This window comes from Cnephaeus nilssonii (assembly GCF_951640355.1).
Source record: "Cnephaeus nilssonii genome assembly, chromosome: 23".
Lineage (NCBI taxonomy): Eukaryota > Metazoa > Chordata > Mammalia > Chiroptera > Vespertilionidae > Cnephaeus > Cnephaeus nilssonii.
This window is the reverse complement of record NC_137094.1, coordinates 13,802,581-13,818,315: the sequence shown is the minus strand read 5'-3', so window position 1 is coordinate 13,818,315 and position 15,735 is coordinate 13,802,581. Positions and strand designations below refer to the sequence as shown.

The 15,735-nt window shown below is 48.4% G+C and overlaps 1 protein-coding gene across 1 annotated transcript in view; it reads right to left on the bottom strand.

Moving 5' to 3' along the window:
- Positions 1 to 15,735, bottom strand: part of DNAH14 (dynein axonemal heavy chain 14) — a gene marked incomplete at its 5' end in the record, with an annotated part of 132,187 nt that overhangs the window by 12,034 nt on the left and 104,418 nt on the right. Inside the window, 12 exons of the mRNA XM_079763762.1 lie at positions 194 to 197; positions 317 to 870; positions 2,537 to 2,639; positions 3,212 to 3,422; positions 4,680 to 4,836; positions 6,986 to 7,071; positions 7,927 to 8,163; positions 8,993 to 9,191; positions 9,271 to 9,692; positions 10,847 to 11,091; positions 13,201 to 13,322; positions 13,606 to 13,836. Of these exons, the coding sequence (XP_079619888.1) occupies positions 194 to 197; positions 317 to 870; positions 2,537 to 2,639; positions 3,212 to 3,422; positions 4,680 to 4,836; positions 6,986 to 7,071; positions 7,927 to 8,163; positions 8,993 to 9,191; positions 9,271 to 9,692; positions 10,847 to 11,091; positions 13,201 to 13,322; positions 13,606 to 13,836 (2,571 nt within the window). The remainder of the gene's footprint in view (positions 1 to 193; positions 198 to 316; positions 871 to 2,536; positions 2,640 to 3,211; positions 3,423 to 4,679; positions 4,837 to 6,985; positions 7,072 to 7,926; positions 8,164 to 8,992; positions 9,192 to 9,270; positions 9,693 to 10,846; positions 11,092 to 13,200; positions 13,323 to 13,605; positions 13,837 to 15,735) is intronic.

Below are 15,735 nucleotides of genomic sequence, written 5' to 3'. Positions count from 1 at the left end.
CAGGAAAATCTTCTATATGCCCAGTCTTATACGCCGGAAAATACGGTATATGGAACAGCAAGAGGAATAAAAATATCGGGCTGTCCATGTCTCTTCATGACCTCTCTTTGTTGTTAAACTCACACGGAACTACTTAATTAACCTCTGAATGGAGTCACAGGCCACACGCCCCGCCGGGCGGGGCCTGGTCTACTAGCCTCTGGCCGCACAGGGCAGTCTCAGCGTCCCCATCCCATCCCCGTGTCCCCAGGCCCTGCTCCCCGCCCTCCCGGGCTGCCCTGGCTGTTTGCCGAGAACTCAGTTAAACCATCAGCACTTTCCTCCTCCAATGAGGCACCTTCCCTTTTGCTTGAGGACAAAGTGGATTGGATTCCTGCTGCCCCAGGCTCCAAACCAGAAAACCCAAACCAAACCGCCCGCCGTGAGTGCGGCCTGGACGGCAGCGGCCCTGGCTGTTTGGGGCAGCGTTTCCTTCCCGAGTCCCGGTGGTTGGTTTGATCCTCTGCACGTTCCCTGGTTTTCCTCGCTGTCTGCCTTCCTCTGCCGTGTGGGCGACTCGCAGATCACAGACTCGCTGCTCCGCACCGCCCACCGGGCCAGGCCTCCCGCTCCCTTCCCGCGAGGGGTGAGCCGCCCGCTTACCTCGAAGTCTGCAGGACTAAATTCATAATCGATATTCCAGCCCAGCATTCCGTATTTTCTTCTTTCGTTGATCAGAGCATTGAAGAAGCATAAGCTGAAGAGCAGCTTTTTCCACCAGGGCCCGCAGTCAGGTTTTTCAAAGATTTCTTCCGTCACCTCTCCACTCCCATCCTGCCCAAGCGTCTTCAGTAAATTACTCTTCAGCCCCATGGGCTTCTCCACGGCGATCTGAGAGCAGATGTGAGACGGCACGTGAGGGCACGCGGGCACCGGGCCGGGGCGGCGGCTCTGCCCCCGGGAGAGAACTAGGTAAGCACGTCGTTTCCAAGATTCACTGGCAAATCAAAAATCCTGTGTGCCCGGCTGGTGTGGCTCAGTGGCTGAGCTCGACCTATGAACCAGGAGGTCACGGTTCGATTCCCGGTCAGGGCATGTGCCGGATTTCAGGCTCGATCCCCAGTGGGGGGCGTGCAGGAGGCAGCTGACCATGATTCTCTCTCATCATTGATGTTTCTATCTCTCTGTCTATATATAGTAATTTGGTCTTTTCTTAGAAGTGGGTCACCTGATTAAACTGTATGGAACTTTAAGACTCTGTGTATACTGCGAGGTTACCTTCTGTCCTGGGTTAATGTCTTTCTGATAGTATCTCACAAGCAGTATGTGAGAGTGGTTAGTTCACAGTATACTTAATGTTACGAACTAGATCAGAACCATCTTCCCCTTTGCCAGTTCGACGGGCTACCAGAGGCATCTCCCTGTTCTGGTTTGAATTTCTCTGACACCTGGGGGCCGAGTTTTTATTTTTTCATGTATTTATTGACCTTTTGCGTCCTTTCTCATTTTTATGGGGAGTCAGTGTTCTTCCTTGTTAGGAAAACTACCACCTCTACCTGCACAGACAACGGGACATGAAACCCCATCAAGTTCCATGCGTGAATGAAAAACATTAAACACGTTTTCTTTGCTCCTAGGCCTCCCACCGTTTGGTCAACCGGACACAATTGGCCACGTCTTAGCATTTATTCACAGGCAGCGGCGGAGCTGAGCACAAGTCACAGATGATCCATGTGTGGGCCTTTTACTCAACAACGTCCCCCTGCTTTCTGCCAGGCCCTTTCTAGAGAATTAATGATGGCCTGAGGGGAGGGAGGGAGAGGCCGGAGCGGGACAGGGCAGCCAGGGGCAGGAAACGCCACACGTCCTGTTCCGGTTTACAACAGGGAGCCCAGGCATCTGAGCGAACCAACATCTACTCCCGTGGCTCCCACCCTGTGTGGGCCACGCCCACCTCAGCATCTCTACCATCTGATGCCCCGCCCCCGGGACCTATCATTCTTATTCTTCAAAAAGTGCACTCCTATCACGTGGAGGAAGCCTCAAAGGCCATGAACTTGGTCTAAACCAGCTTCCAAAGAACATGGCGTCCGTGAAACAGAAAAATACAAGAACGAAAGGACCGTTGAAGTCCTGAGGAGGAAATCACTAAGAAATTGTTTAAAAAAAATAGTAATAATCTGAAGTGGTAGGAAAAAATAGCAAATAAAGTTTCAAAACATATAATAGAGAACTGAAATGCATAAATAGGCCACAGTATGTATTTATATACTGTATGTGAGGCCCCTAGAACCGTAAGAAATGCCAAAAATTCACTGTTGATAACTCCTTCCTGAATCGCCCCGCTGTGGGCAGGGGCCCGGGTTGGGAACACTGGTCCCCGTTGGGAGCCATGTGAAAGGAGGGACCCCGTCACCACGTGAGCGTCTTCCCTGGTCCCCAGCACGGGCCGAGCACAGAGCAGAAGCTCAGCATCCGGAAGTAGCACCCTCTTCACTCAGTCGTGAATGCAAGCACTGTCCCTCCGTCAGTGTTACAGGCCCCACTTTGTTCTTACCTTTAAGCTCTTTTGAAGAAGGGGAACTGGCAAAGAACTGTTCGATTCTGAGCTCAACCACAGCCGAAACTCGGGGTCTATGGTCACAGCTGGGTTATTAAGTCTGCAAAATAAAAAAAATGTGTGTATTGATGTGAGAAACTTAAACCAAACCCATGTGTTCTAAGCATCATCGTTATTTCGATGTTTTAAGGGAACTTAGAAATCATTTTAATAATCAAAGATCTTGCCCTAGCCGGTTTGGCTCAGTGGATAGAGCGTCAGCCTGCGGACTCAAGGGTCCCAGGTTCGATTCCGGTCAAGGGCATGTACCTTGGTTGCGGGCACATCCCCAGTGGGGAGTGTGCAGGAGGCAGCTGATCGATGTTTCTCTCTCATCGATGTTTCTAACTCTCTATCCCTCTCCCTTCCTCTCTGTAAAAAAATCAATAAAATATATTTAAAAAATTAAAATAAATAAAATAAAATGGGATAGCTGATTACAAAAAAATTTTTAAAAATTCTTAGTGTAGTTGTCAAGATGCGGGGGGAAAGAGAACGCACGTAAGACCGCTACGGTTTCCTCTGAGGGTCCAATGCACTGTCTTACCCTGGCTGCAGCACAGGCACATGCAGCTCCCATCTCCCTTCCCTGTGTGGCTCCTCTGATCAGTGACAAACACGTGGGTAACTTACGAGTCCACGATGGTGCACAGCCTGGGCATGAAGGACGGGGCGAGGTGGCAGTTCTGCAGGAAGACCCACTGCTCGGCTTTGGTGAGGGCGGCCGCGATGAGGTCTTCGGCTTTGGCTGCCCGGCCCTGGCCCAGAGAGAGCATGGTCACGTGCTGCGTGGTCCCTCTGAACTCCTGGGCGAATTTCAGGAGCGTGTTGGTGACGTCCACCCCTGAGGAACCAGGCGGAGAGACATACAGCTGTGAGCGCGCAGACCTCCCCCTTACGTACAATCTGGCACTGTGGGTGGTGGTGGGAGGAGATGGAGATGGGGCGGGAGCGTAGGCTTTCTAGCAGCCACCTCTGTCACCGGCTCCAACATCACTGCCCCTCCTCCTCTGTGGCTGAAGCCCAGTGTTACCCGAGGGGGCGTGCACCCAGCTGAAATGCTGTATTTGCAGCCTCTCTTGACGCTAGGGTTGGGCACCTAAGTTTGGTGAAGAGGCTTTGGCAGCCACGTTCGTCACACAGCTGAGTAAAATTGTCCTTTCCCTCCATTCTGTGGCTTAGAAGTTGGATTTGTGACAGCAGCACCCTCGCTGCCATGATGGGCCAAGTCTTTAAGAAAACGGACAGCACCTACGTGGCAGGCACAGGGCCACATGTTTTACACAGAAAGGTTTCCGACGAGAAAGTCTGTTCGTGAAAGGCATTTTGAACAAGATTTTTGCCCAGTGGAATCCAAGTTTGAAAATGGTGAGTCCTAAAGACATGTTTGATTTGGAGATGATGAGGAACAGAAGATAAATGAAGAAAATATTTTGCTTAGGGTTTGCAGATCCAAGACAAGAAAATGAAAAAGAAAAGCATTGGGGGTTTTGAGGAATACTGGGGCTGGGTCAGAAGGACCAATTTCTGATAGTTTATTTTCTAACGTATATATTTTTCATGAGCCGATGTTAAACAGTCAACAAGTACAAGGGAAATCTCACTTTCTGGTCAATAATATGTGTTTGGGAGGTATTTCCTGTCTAGACAGAAAACTAGTGCTGATAAATGTTTCCCTATTTGTAAATCTTATTCCTCTTTGTCCTTTTATACTTTTACAAGGGTTCATTGTTTGCTTTTAAAAAAATATATACTTTTATTGATTTCAGAAAGGGAGAGAGAGATAGAAACATCAATGATGAGAGAGAATCATTGATCAGCTGCCTTCTGTGCACCCCCTCCTGGGGATGGAGCCCGCAACCCAGGCACATACCCTGACTGGGAATTGAACCGTGACCTCCTGGTTCACAGGTCGAAGCTCAACCACTGAGCCATGGTTGCCTGGGCGAAAGGTTCATTCTTAATATACTTTAAAATTTTAATCTGTCCCTTTTCCAAATATTTAAATAGAATGGGAAAGTATTTTAAAGCGGACACAGCCCTACTTCTCCACGTCTTTCCACCAACGGTGGCATCATCCACCGGCTCACCAGCAGCTCACCCTCCGAGTGAATCAGCATCATTGGAGTCCGGGCGTTGGAGTCCTTATATGATTCTTTCAGGTTAATTCCAGTTCTGTGAATATATTCACTTCCCATTTTTTCAGTTACAAACTTTCTCACTGAGTTCTTTAAACGCTCTGGTCTGAGAACTTTTATCTGAAAGAGAAGACAGAAGCTCAGGTGAAGCAAACGATGAGGGTGGGGCCTGGGCACCATCGCTGGGAGGATCTGTGCTGTGTGGTTGTCATGATCCTGTGTCACCCTCAGGCTGCTGCCTCCTGCTCTGTCTCACCGACCAATCAAGCATTTGTACACTGTCTCACTGCTCTCATTTTCAACCCCAAGGACGTAAAATATATTTTTATTGATTTCAGAGAGAAAGGGAGAGGGAGAAACACCAATGATGAGAGAGAATCATTGATCAGCTGCCTCCTGCACGCCCCCTACTGGGGATCGAGCCCACAACCTGGACATGTGCCCTTGACCGGAATCAAACCCGGGACCCTTCAGTCCACAGGCCGACGATCTATCCACTGAGCCAAACCAGCTAGGGAAGGACTTTTTTTTTTTGAGGGGCAGGAGAGAAAGGGAAGATGGAAGAAATGGAGTTCTGTTGGATTCCATTTTCCTAGCTCTGTTCTAGGCAGCTACAAATGGTTCTGAAATTGTCCTCAGGGCCACGTGCCCCGATGGTCACTTTTCCTCCACGTTTTTCTGTCCAATAGGCTCCAGCGATGGAGAAGGTGAATACGCTGGGCAGAATGGCAGTCGCCAGGGCACAGAGGGAGGGAGGAATGGGGATTACTGCTGAATAGACAGAATTTCTGCTGGAGATGATGAAGAGGTTCTGGAAATGCATCGTGTGATGGCCGCACCACCTGCGGGTGTACTTAATGCCACTGGATTTTACACATGAGTAGGATTAGAAGGGATTAAATGAAATAATTCATGCATATTTTGCCACAACAAAAGAGAGAAGAAAGCCCAGTTTACTTTAAGATATAGGCGCACACAGAATTTTTAAAGGTGTCTGATATTTTAGTTATCTTTTCTTGGCGACTTTGAAGTCTTGTAGGAAGATCTCCTTAAATTCAAATCCATCTGTTTAGTGATCAATTGCTCTTGAAATGTTGGAAAACAAACAACAAACACAAAGAAAACACAACACACACACACAAAAACCACCACCCCAGGCCACATAAAACATGTCTGTGTGTGTGTGTGTGTGTGTGTGTGTGTGTGTGTGAGCGCGCGTGCGTACTCTGTATCTAGAATGAAATTTAAAGTGTCACAAAAATAAAATTCAAGGCAGAAATCCAGAGAAGTGTGACTGGCTGTCCAGGCTGGCGTTTGCGGGAGGTCAGGGCCAAGAGGGGATGAGAGTGAGACCCCGCACTGAACCAGAGGGTGAGTGGGAAGGTACGAAGCTTCTCAGGCCGACAGGACCTTGCAGGATGGCCCACTCGGGAAGGAGAGCAGCGTCACTGCTGAGGGCTTCCACCGAGTCTCTAAGCCTCGGCTTCCTGTTCCGTATGACGGGGAGGTAACGGTCCAGATCGCCCCCCGCAGATGACCACGAGGATGAAATGAAATAGTGTGTGCACAAGGCTTTGCACATGCCAAGCTCCCGATACTTTAAGGAGAGCACAAATAACACCCATCGATGAGAAACAGAAGAATCGGGCAAAACACGCCCTTTATTAACCTTTTGCACTCGGATGTCGAGTGTGACTCGACACGCAATCAAGGCCAAGGTGGTGGGTGTGGTGTGGGTGCGTGCGCCTCCTGACGCGGAGCCTAGAATAGAATGGACGTGCCACACGCAGAGCCGGGCAGCCCGGCTTCTCCCAAGGCGCAGGGTCTGCTCCCCCGTCACTCACGGGCTGGGAAGCGGCGCAGAAGGGGACGGGGAGAAAGGGCTGAACGGGGCACCCGAGTTTCTCTCCCAACTCACCCACCTCACAAGTCCTCCCTCCTCTCCAGGGAGGAGGGCATAAGGGGACAGAGCGGCCGGGATGTCACCTGACGGACTCCCTCCACGCAGGAGAGCCGTTAGGATGGAGTGGAAGAGCTTCCTCTAACATTAGCGTTTACTTAGACCATTTTCCTCACTTATTTCACCTCCTGGCGCTCGAGCCCGCAACCTGGGCACGTGCCCTGACCAGGCATCGAGCCGTGACCTCCTGGTTCCTAGGTCGCTGCTCATCCCCTGAGCCACGCCTCAACTTTAAATCTGAAGGGTTTAGTTACTGTCAAAGGCTCTAAACATTTAGAATTCCAATTATTTGCTCATAGCACGTCTTACCAAAAGAAGTCTTTGAAATGGAGTGAGTTTCTCCCAGGGGAAATTTACAGGACTACGTAATTCTTCATGTTCATTCAGAAGTTCAGCTAGATATAATTTAGAGAAAGAAACGGGGATTAACCATCGAATACTTTGGCTCACTAAAAGATACCACAAAGGAACAAATGAACTAACAAGCCGAGTGGAGACAGACGCACTGGTAGAGAGCAAGCTGACAGCTATTGGTGGTGGTGGTGGGGTTGGGTGGAGGGGGTAGAGGAATTGAGCAAAAGAGGAGAATAAAACCTTGGACATGGACAGCAGTGTGGTGATTGCAGGCTGGGGGGGGGGGGGGCGTGGCAAGAAGGGGAGGTTGAGGAGGGCATAGGGGGATAAATGGTGATGGAAGGAGGCTTGACTTGGGGTGGTGTGCCCTGAATAGGGGTGACGTGGGTGGAAGGGGCAGGGAAAAGTGAGGAGGAAGAGCTCAAACTGAAAAAACAAAATGGAAAAGATGTTAAAAGTAGCAAGTCATTTAAATTAAGTTCTATTTCCTATGCAATTTTTAAAACACGTCTCTTATCTAAAACAATATCTAAAACACATCTGTTAGCCCTGGCCGTTTGGCTCAGTGGATAGAGCGTCGGCCTGCGGACTGAAAGGTCCCGGGTTCGGTTCCAGTCAAGGGCACATGCTCGGGTTGTGGGCTCAATCCCCAGTGTGGGGCGTGCAGGAGGCAGCCGATCCATGATTCTCTCTCATCATTGATGTTTCTCTCTCTCCCTCTCCCTTCCTCTCTGAAATCAATAAAAATATATTATAAAAAAAGAGGTGCTTACAACATAGTAATGTTCCTCTCTTGGATGTTTCATCATCTAAGCTACTGGACTCCACCTGTAAGGTGATACTCTACATACACATGGATGCGATCGAGTTAGGCTACAACATGAAACCCTTCTTACTTTCCTCCGGTGACTTCTCACTGTCCTCGGGGGAAGCGCGGTCGGGAGAGAAAGGGGTGCCCAGCAGAACGTACAGCGCCTTGCTGTCTTGGAAAGCGCTCCACTGGGCCACGTTGGACAGCAGGGAGCGGCACAGGAGGGAGAAGGCTTCCAGCTGCCCGCTGAGGTACTGGCACTGCTTCCATCGGGCGTGGGAGACCCACTGCAGGTGCCGGCTCCTGGACATTTCATACAGGCCTGGTGGGGAGGAGAGACGGTCACACCGGGGAGACACACCTGTACCTGAGGGACGCACTGCAAAGTGGATGCTCAATAAGTCCCTATTGTTGGGCGAAAGCTATCTCATATAACAATCCTGCGTAATAGAAGCCCAACGACCGAACGGCGGAATGACCAGAACGACCGGTCGACTGGTCGCTATCACATGCACTGACCACCAGGGGGCACACACTCAATGCAGGAGCTTCCCCCTGGTGGTCACTGCATGTTATAGTGACCGGTCGACTGGTCATAACAGTCACTTAGGCTTTTATATATATATATTTTGTATATTCACCCCTTATCAGATATATGATTTGAAATATTTCTCTCATTCCATAGCTTGTCTTTCGCTCCGTTGACTGTGAGCTTTGATGCACAGGTTTCTATGTGTGATATGGTCCCATTTGTCTTATTTTTCTTTTGTTGCCTGTGCATTGGACTCCGCCCAGGACTTATCCAGTAGCTCCTCTGGTTCTCAGGCCTTTGGACTGAATCACACCACGCGCTTTGCTGGATCCTCCAACTTACAGGTGACAGACCGATCATGGGACTTCTCAGCCTCCTAATCACGTAGACTAGGGATCTCCTGACCGTAGCAATGGCCATTCATTCACCCAGAGTTGTTGAGCACCAATGATACGCCCCACAGCACAGGGGGCACAGGGATGAAACAGACATTGCCCTAGAACTCCAGCTGCTTTTAGTGAAACGCACACAGAAGCACTGACTCGGAGCATCTTAGAAGCCTTTGGGCTTTCTCAGGGAAACAGGCTGTTACCAAATCCGGAGTCAGACGTTTACTTACTATCAAGTAGGGGCTGCGGCATCACGCCTTCGGTATGCGTCAGAACGTTCGAGTAGAGGAAGATGTTCCACTCCTCCTCTGGGAGCGAGCCGATGGCATCCGCCGGGGGACTCTCGCTGGCGTTATTCTTCATGATCGCGGTGCACAGCAGGAAGGCGAAGCAAAGTCTGTGCTGATTGAAGAGAGCTGCAGACACCACCTGCAGGGACCACAGAACCGTTAGGCGAACACGGCGAGAGCAAACACACGTGCGAAATTCGCCTGAAAGCGCATCTCACCTTAAATATATTCATTGTCAGCACATCGACCGAGTTCTTAAGGTGCCTCTCTAAGGGATGTTTCTCCAGTTTTAACTTCGGTTCTTTGGAGAGACTTATAAGGTCGTGGACTTTTTTCAGAGAGATCTTCTCCCTTTTTAACCCGTGTTCTTCCTGCTCTTTGCTTCTGGAAACGACTGATGAGAGGAAAACCTGGCGGAACCAGTCCAGGGAGAACTGGTACACGTGGTTGATCTGGGCGAGATCGGCCACTACGAAGTAGAGCAGGGCCCCTCGGGTCGCGATGGGCAGGTAGTTTTTCCGTGTTGCTTGAATTTCACTTTCTGCCTTTTCTGTCTCACTGATGCGCTTGGAGATTTCATTGGACGTAATCTTGGATTTTCTTAAGGTGTCTACAATTTCCTCATTATCTAGGACACACCCTAAAAACAAACAAAAGATGAACGTAAATAAAAACCACTCCAATAGTCAATGGCAGCTTCCTCGTTCTGTACTCTATGGAAGAGTTTTCGCTATTGGCTTTTTGTTGGTTTTATTTTGCGATGAGTTCTTAAGTGAAGATGAGTCAGGATTCTAATAAATTTGAGTAACAGCACACATGCCCCTCTTCCCACTCCCTCATCTCTTCTCTAAATTACGTTCGTGTTTATGGATTCTTTTTTAAATATATTTTATTGATTTTTTACAGAGAGGAAGGGAGAGGGATAGAGAGTTAGAAACATCGATGAGAGAGAAACATCGATCAGCTGCCTCCTGCACACCCCCTACTGGGGATGTGCCCGCAACCAAGGTACATGCCCTTAACCGGAATCGAACCTGGGACCCTTCAGTCTGCAGGCCGACGCTCTATCCACTGAGCCACACCGGTTAGGGCTGGATTCTATTCTTATTGCAGGCACACACGTGGTCCTTCCATCATGAGGAATGCATTTCCACGGTGACCCGCTAGACACACAGAAGATGAAAATAAAACTTCCAGAAATTAACAAGTGTATCCTCACTTCCGGGGACACACTCTAATATTCCCTATTGTACTCTATTTTCAAAACAAATACAAGTGATAATGACCGATGAGACTGATTTCTCATTCCACGAATAGGGTGCCCTGCTTTCTGGGAAGGGGAGAGGGGCGGAGGTGGACTTGATCAGCCATGGCCAACGATTCAATGACTCATGCCTCCACACCCCCCAAACAGAGTGGCAGAGCTGGGGTTGGTGAACACGTGGGTTTGGGAAAAGTCACGGGAGAGAGCAAGGAGGCTTTGCCCATGAATGTCTTGCATTGGGCTGTTCCTGAATTATATGCACACTGTTGTTAACCCTCACCGGAGGCTATTTTTCCATTGATGTTTAGAGAGAGTGGAAGGGAGGGGAGACACAGAGAGAGAAACATTGATGTGAGAGCGACACATGACTGGTTGCCTCCCGCACGTGCCCCAACCAGGGCCAGGGATCGAGCCTGCAACCCAGGTCCGTGCCCTTGACCGGAATCGAAGCCGGGACCCTTCAGTCCGAGGGCCGACACTCTACCCACTGAGCCGAACCGGCTCGGGCGCCACTAAATGCCCTAACTTGCCTTGTGTGTTCTCCAGCAGATTGAGCGTTTTTTCCTCCAGTTCTTCAAGAGTCATAGCGTCCAGCGAGATACTCTCCAACAACTGGAAGCGCTGATTTTCCAAGTGAGGGACTTCGTGAGTGACGATAGTGGACAAGAGCTGATCCTGCAAACCTTGGAATGTTACCGTGAAGTTGATCACATTAACGAAGTTGTAAACGGCGGGAGGGAAATGGGGGTTGTCTATTTCTGTAGATATGTATAACCTAAAACACGAGAAAGGTTTCATCACTTAGTCCAAGGGGGGAAAAACACACATTTAATAATGAAAAAGATATTTCTCCTGGAAGTAACAAGGTTCATTTTTAGTGCTATTCTGCCTTGTACACAAGCAGGCTCTCAGTTTACACTCTGTGAATACATTTGCGACGTATGACTTTAAGAACGCAACCATCAGTGATGTTCGTACTACATTTGGTCTCAACATCAGGACACAGTGAAGACGAATGCTAAATAGTAGGCGCTTTGACCTGCCCTGGGTCATGATAAATCTATGGGCTTTCCCCTGAGTGAGAAGGCAGCGGAGGGGGTTGAGGAGAGGAGTGACATGATTTGTTTTAACAGGACAAGTCTATCTGCTCTCTGGAGAGCAGCGTGTGCAGAGGGAGGCGGCTGGTTAAAAGGTGAGAGGCGGCTGGTTAAAAGGTGAGACCAGAGGGCGTGGTAAGGGGTGGTCAGACTTGATTGCAACCCAATAGAAGGAGACAGTCCTGCTCCCTTTTGATCGAGGGTGAAGGAGACAGTCCTGTTCCCTTTTGATCGAGGGTGAAGTGGCGACTTAGGTTAAGGAAGTGGCCCATGACGCACGGCCAGAAAGTGACAGGTGGGCTCTGTGGCCAGTCTGCCCTCCAATCCAGTGCCCTCTACCACGTCCCCGAACACCCAACTCTGACACCAGCCAGGCTGCCAGTTCAGGAAAGGCTGCCTCATTAGCATCCCCAGAGCTGTTGCCTAATCAATGGCAGAGTGTTCAGTGAGAGGGAGAGGATGGGTTACCACGGAGCTTGCCCAAGCGTGCTCTGTAGAGAGCTCCCTTCTGGAGAGGGTCCGAGAAGTGAAGGGGAGTAGGTCCTTGTAGGGGAGAATCTTGTTGAACTTCGTTAAACTCAGAGCTTTAAAAAAGTAGCGGGTCCCTTTTTGTTGAGCGACACCTACTAAACCCGCTTTGGTAGATGTGGAAGGAGGCTGGACAGAGAACCCGAAGGCGTGAGGATTTGGCAGCCCCGCTCAAGGGTGAGAGAGGGCCCAGGGCCAGTCTGCCCGAGGCCGGGAAAGAAGGTAAATGCACAGGCAAGGGCTCCTTACAATCACCCACGAATTCTCCGTGCTGGCTACTCCCTCACCCAGCACTCTCCGTGCTGGCTACTCCCTCACCCAGCACTCTCCGTGCTGGCTACTCCCTCACCCAGCACTCTCCGTGCTGGCTACCCCCTCCCCCAGCACTCTCCGTGCTGGCTACCCCCTCACCCATTAACCTCTCCGTGCTGGCTACTCCCTCACCCAGCACTCTCCGTGCTGGCTACTCCCTCACCCAGCAATCTATCTTCTGAGTATGGAGAGAGGGCATACAACCTATAACTCAACTGTCTTCTTCACATGGGAATTGTATTTTTGTGGTAATTAAATTAGACTCTACAATTGTGCTCTGTGACGTTAGCTGGTGGGAGTCATTACTGCTCGGAACAGGATGCCATGTTTTTACACACCCTACTACACCAGGCGAAGATCTCTGTCTTTTTGCTCGAGATATCAAATATGGGTCTTTTTCAATGGAAGCGGAAGCTTTGCCTGTCCATTAGGCCAGTGGTCGGCAAACTCATTAGTCAGCAGAGCCAAATATCAACAGCACAACGATTGACATTTCTTTGGAGAGCCAAATTTTTTAAACTTAAACTTCTTCTAACGCCACTTCTTCAACATAGACTCGCCCAGGCCGTGGTATTTTGTGGAAGAGCCACACTCAAGGGGCCAAAGAGCCGCAGTTTGCCGACCACGGCGTTAGGCTAACAGATCAAATCAAGCTGCTGTGGGTCAGGGAGGGCCAGGCCTCCTGCTTGCTGTCCTCCTGCGCAGTTTCTGAAAACCCCGTGGCACAGTTTGAAAAATGTCTGTGTAATGACTGAATCAACAAACATTCACTCTCTGTTCTGTATGCTGAGGACCCAGACACAGAAACCGTAAACATGAACGCAAGGAGAGCATTCAAAATGCAACCTGGCGTCTTCCTCCAGGACTCGCCTATCAGGACGGAAACAGGACCTTCCATTGACGGCCTCAGAACACAGAGACATGTGCTCAGTGAGCTGCGACATTACCTAAACTTGGAATTATATTCAAGCTCAGAATCGTTGACCCGGATGAAAGACTGTCCTCTCCTCTGATAGATGTCCTTCTTCAAAATTGCCTTCAAACTTGGGGGTAAGGTTTCAGGGAGATTCTGAAAAACCCAATAGATGCAAGTTAGAAAAGCTCATCTCACACAAAATCAATCGGTCGAAAAGACACAGCTTTAAGAAATGCCAATCTTGTTAACATCTGGACACCAGTGAAGGACAGACCGGAGAGAGCTGGACACTGAAAACTCACGGTACATACGCATGTGTTTCCCCCCGTGGAGGTTAGCTGCTACTTCCTTTAAGGTCTCAGGCTTTTTGCTCAGTACATACAAGGTATGTGTCCGCGGCACGGGACGAGGGAAGCCGGCCACGTGGGGCATATACCTGCAAGAGGACACTCCCTCCCGTCTTCATAGCATGTTCAATTTTCTTGATGTAACCGCTGTCCTTGAAGGAGAACTCCTGAAGCCCCGGTCCCTCCATCTGGCGGATCCAGTTGTACGCTTGCTCGTAGGGGTCAATCAGCAGAGGCCACGGCAGGCCGTTCTTGATCAAGATGGCATTCTCCGTTAAATACTGACCAAGAGGCAGCCCCTGCTGATGCCACCGGCGGATCTGGAATGAGACCACGAATGCTTTCATTGTTTTATGAACTTCCTCACATGGTTCATACCTACAGGACGTACACTCCCGTTAGTCGCTTAGTAGCCCACATCCATTGGCGTGGTCCTGCTATGCTGGTGTTCAAGTAACCCTTATTTGACTTAATAACGGCCCCCAAGTGCAAGAGTAGTGATGCTGGCCCTAGCCGGTTTGGCTCAATGGATAGAGCGTCGGCCTGTGGACTGAAGGGTCCCGGGTTCAATTCCGATCAAGAGCACATGCCCGGGTTGCGGGTTCAATCCCAAGTAGGGGTGTGCAGGAGGCAGCCAATCAATGATTCTCTCTCATCATTGATGTTTCAATCTCTCTCTCCCTCTCCCTTCCTCTCTCTGAAATCAATAAAATATATATATATATAAAAAAGAAGTGATGCTGGCAATTCAGATGTGCCAGAGAGAAGCTGTGATGGGCTTCCTTTCAGTGAAAAGGTGCGTATATATAGGAAAAAAACATGGAACAGACGGACAGCTGTCAGAGGGGAGGGGGGACTGGGTGAAAGAAGGTGAGAGGATTAGCCAAAGAACATATATGCATAGCCCATGGACACGGACAACAGTGTGCTGATGGCCAGAGGGAATGGGGGGCTGGATAGGGGTGGACAAAGGTGGGGGGATGGGGACATCTGTAATACAATACAGTGTCAACAATAAAAATAAAGCAATAAAATAAAACACACCAGTACATACAGGGCCAGGTACCATCTGCAGTCTCCCCTGCTGACAGGGGGGACTACTGTACTCGGGATCTCTATATCAATTTGGAAAAATTCATCCACCGAACTTCACCTTCACAATATTGAGTGTTCAGTTCATGAACATGGTATACCTCTTCATTTGTTCAGGTTCTTAAAATTTATCTCCGTATCTTAATAGTTTTATACAATTTTTTTTGATAATTCATATTGATGCTATACAAATGGTACCTTAAAAACATGGCTATTTGTTGCTGGTGTAGAGAAATGCAACTGGTTTTTGAACATTGACTTTAATTCCAGAAACTTTGCTAAACTTTCGTTAGTTAATGCTCATGATATATCTACATATTCTCTTCAATTTCCTAGGCACATAGCACCCTCAAAAATTTTCTCCTTTTTTGTTTTTTTTCTTTCCCAATTCTAATCCCTGTAATTCCTTTTTCTTGCCTTACTGCGCTTTCTAGGATCTCTGGTATAGAGCTAAGTACAAGTGGAGATAGTGGCTAAACCTCTGTCACGTTTCCAATCTCATTGGGCAAATCTTCTCTATTAGTACTGATTTCTGTGTTCTTTTCCTACGGGTCACAGAAAGAAGGGTGTTAAAATCGTTCACTATGATCGCAGGTTTGTCCATTTTTGTATGAAGTTCTTTAAATGTTTGTTTTGTATGAATTTGAGGTCATGTTATTAGGTACAAACAAATTTAGAATTGTTAACACATTCTTGAAGAATTAAACCAATTCTTATTGTATTATAACACATGGTTATACAATTCTAGTCATCCCTTTTTGCATTTAAGTTTATTCAGTCTTTTTAAAAAAATAATCTATGGTAAATTTCCTCCCATTTTCTATAATCAATCTTTGTGTTTTAGATGTGTCCTCTCTAAATAACACATGATTTCTGCTTTGTATTTTGGTTTACATTTTTATATAGTCTTATAATCTTAGCCTTTTAACTGGACCATTTACATTTAATGTAATTATTGATTTATTTGGGTTTAAATTTGTCCTTAGCATTATAAAAACAAATTGCTTCTGAGAATTTCTAGGTTGGATGGTCAGTTTAAGTTGAGTTATCACCAGGGGAACAAATTTAAAATTACTCTCTGGGATACCAAAAAAATGGTGTACGTCTTTTTTATTCTCTCAATATCA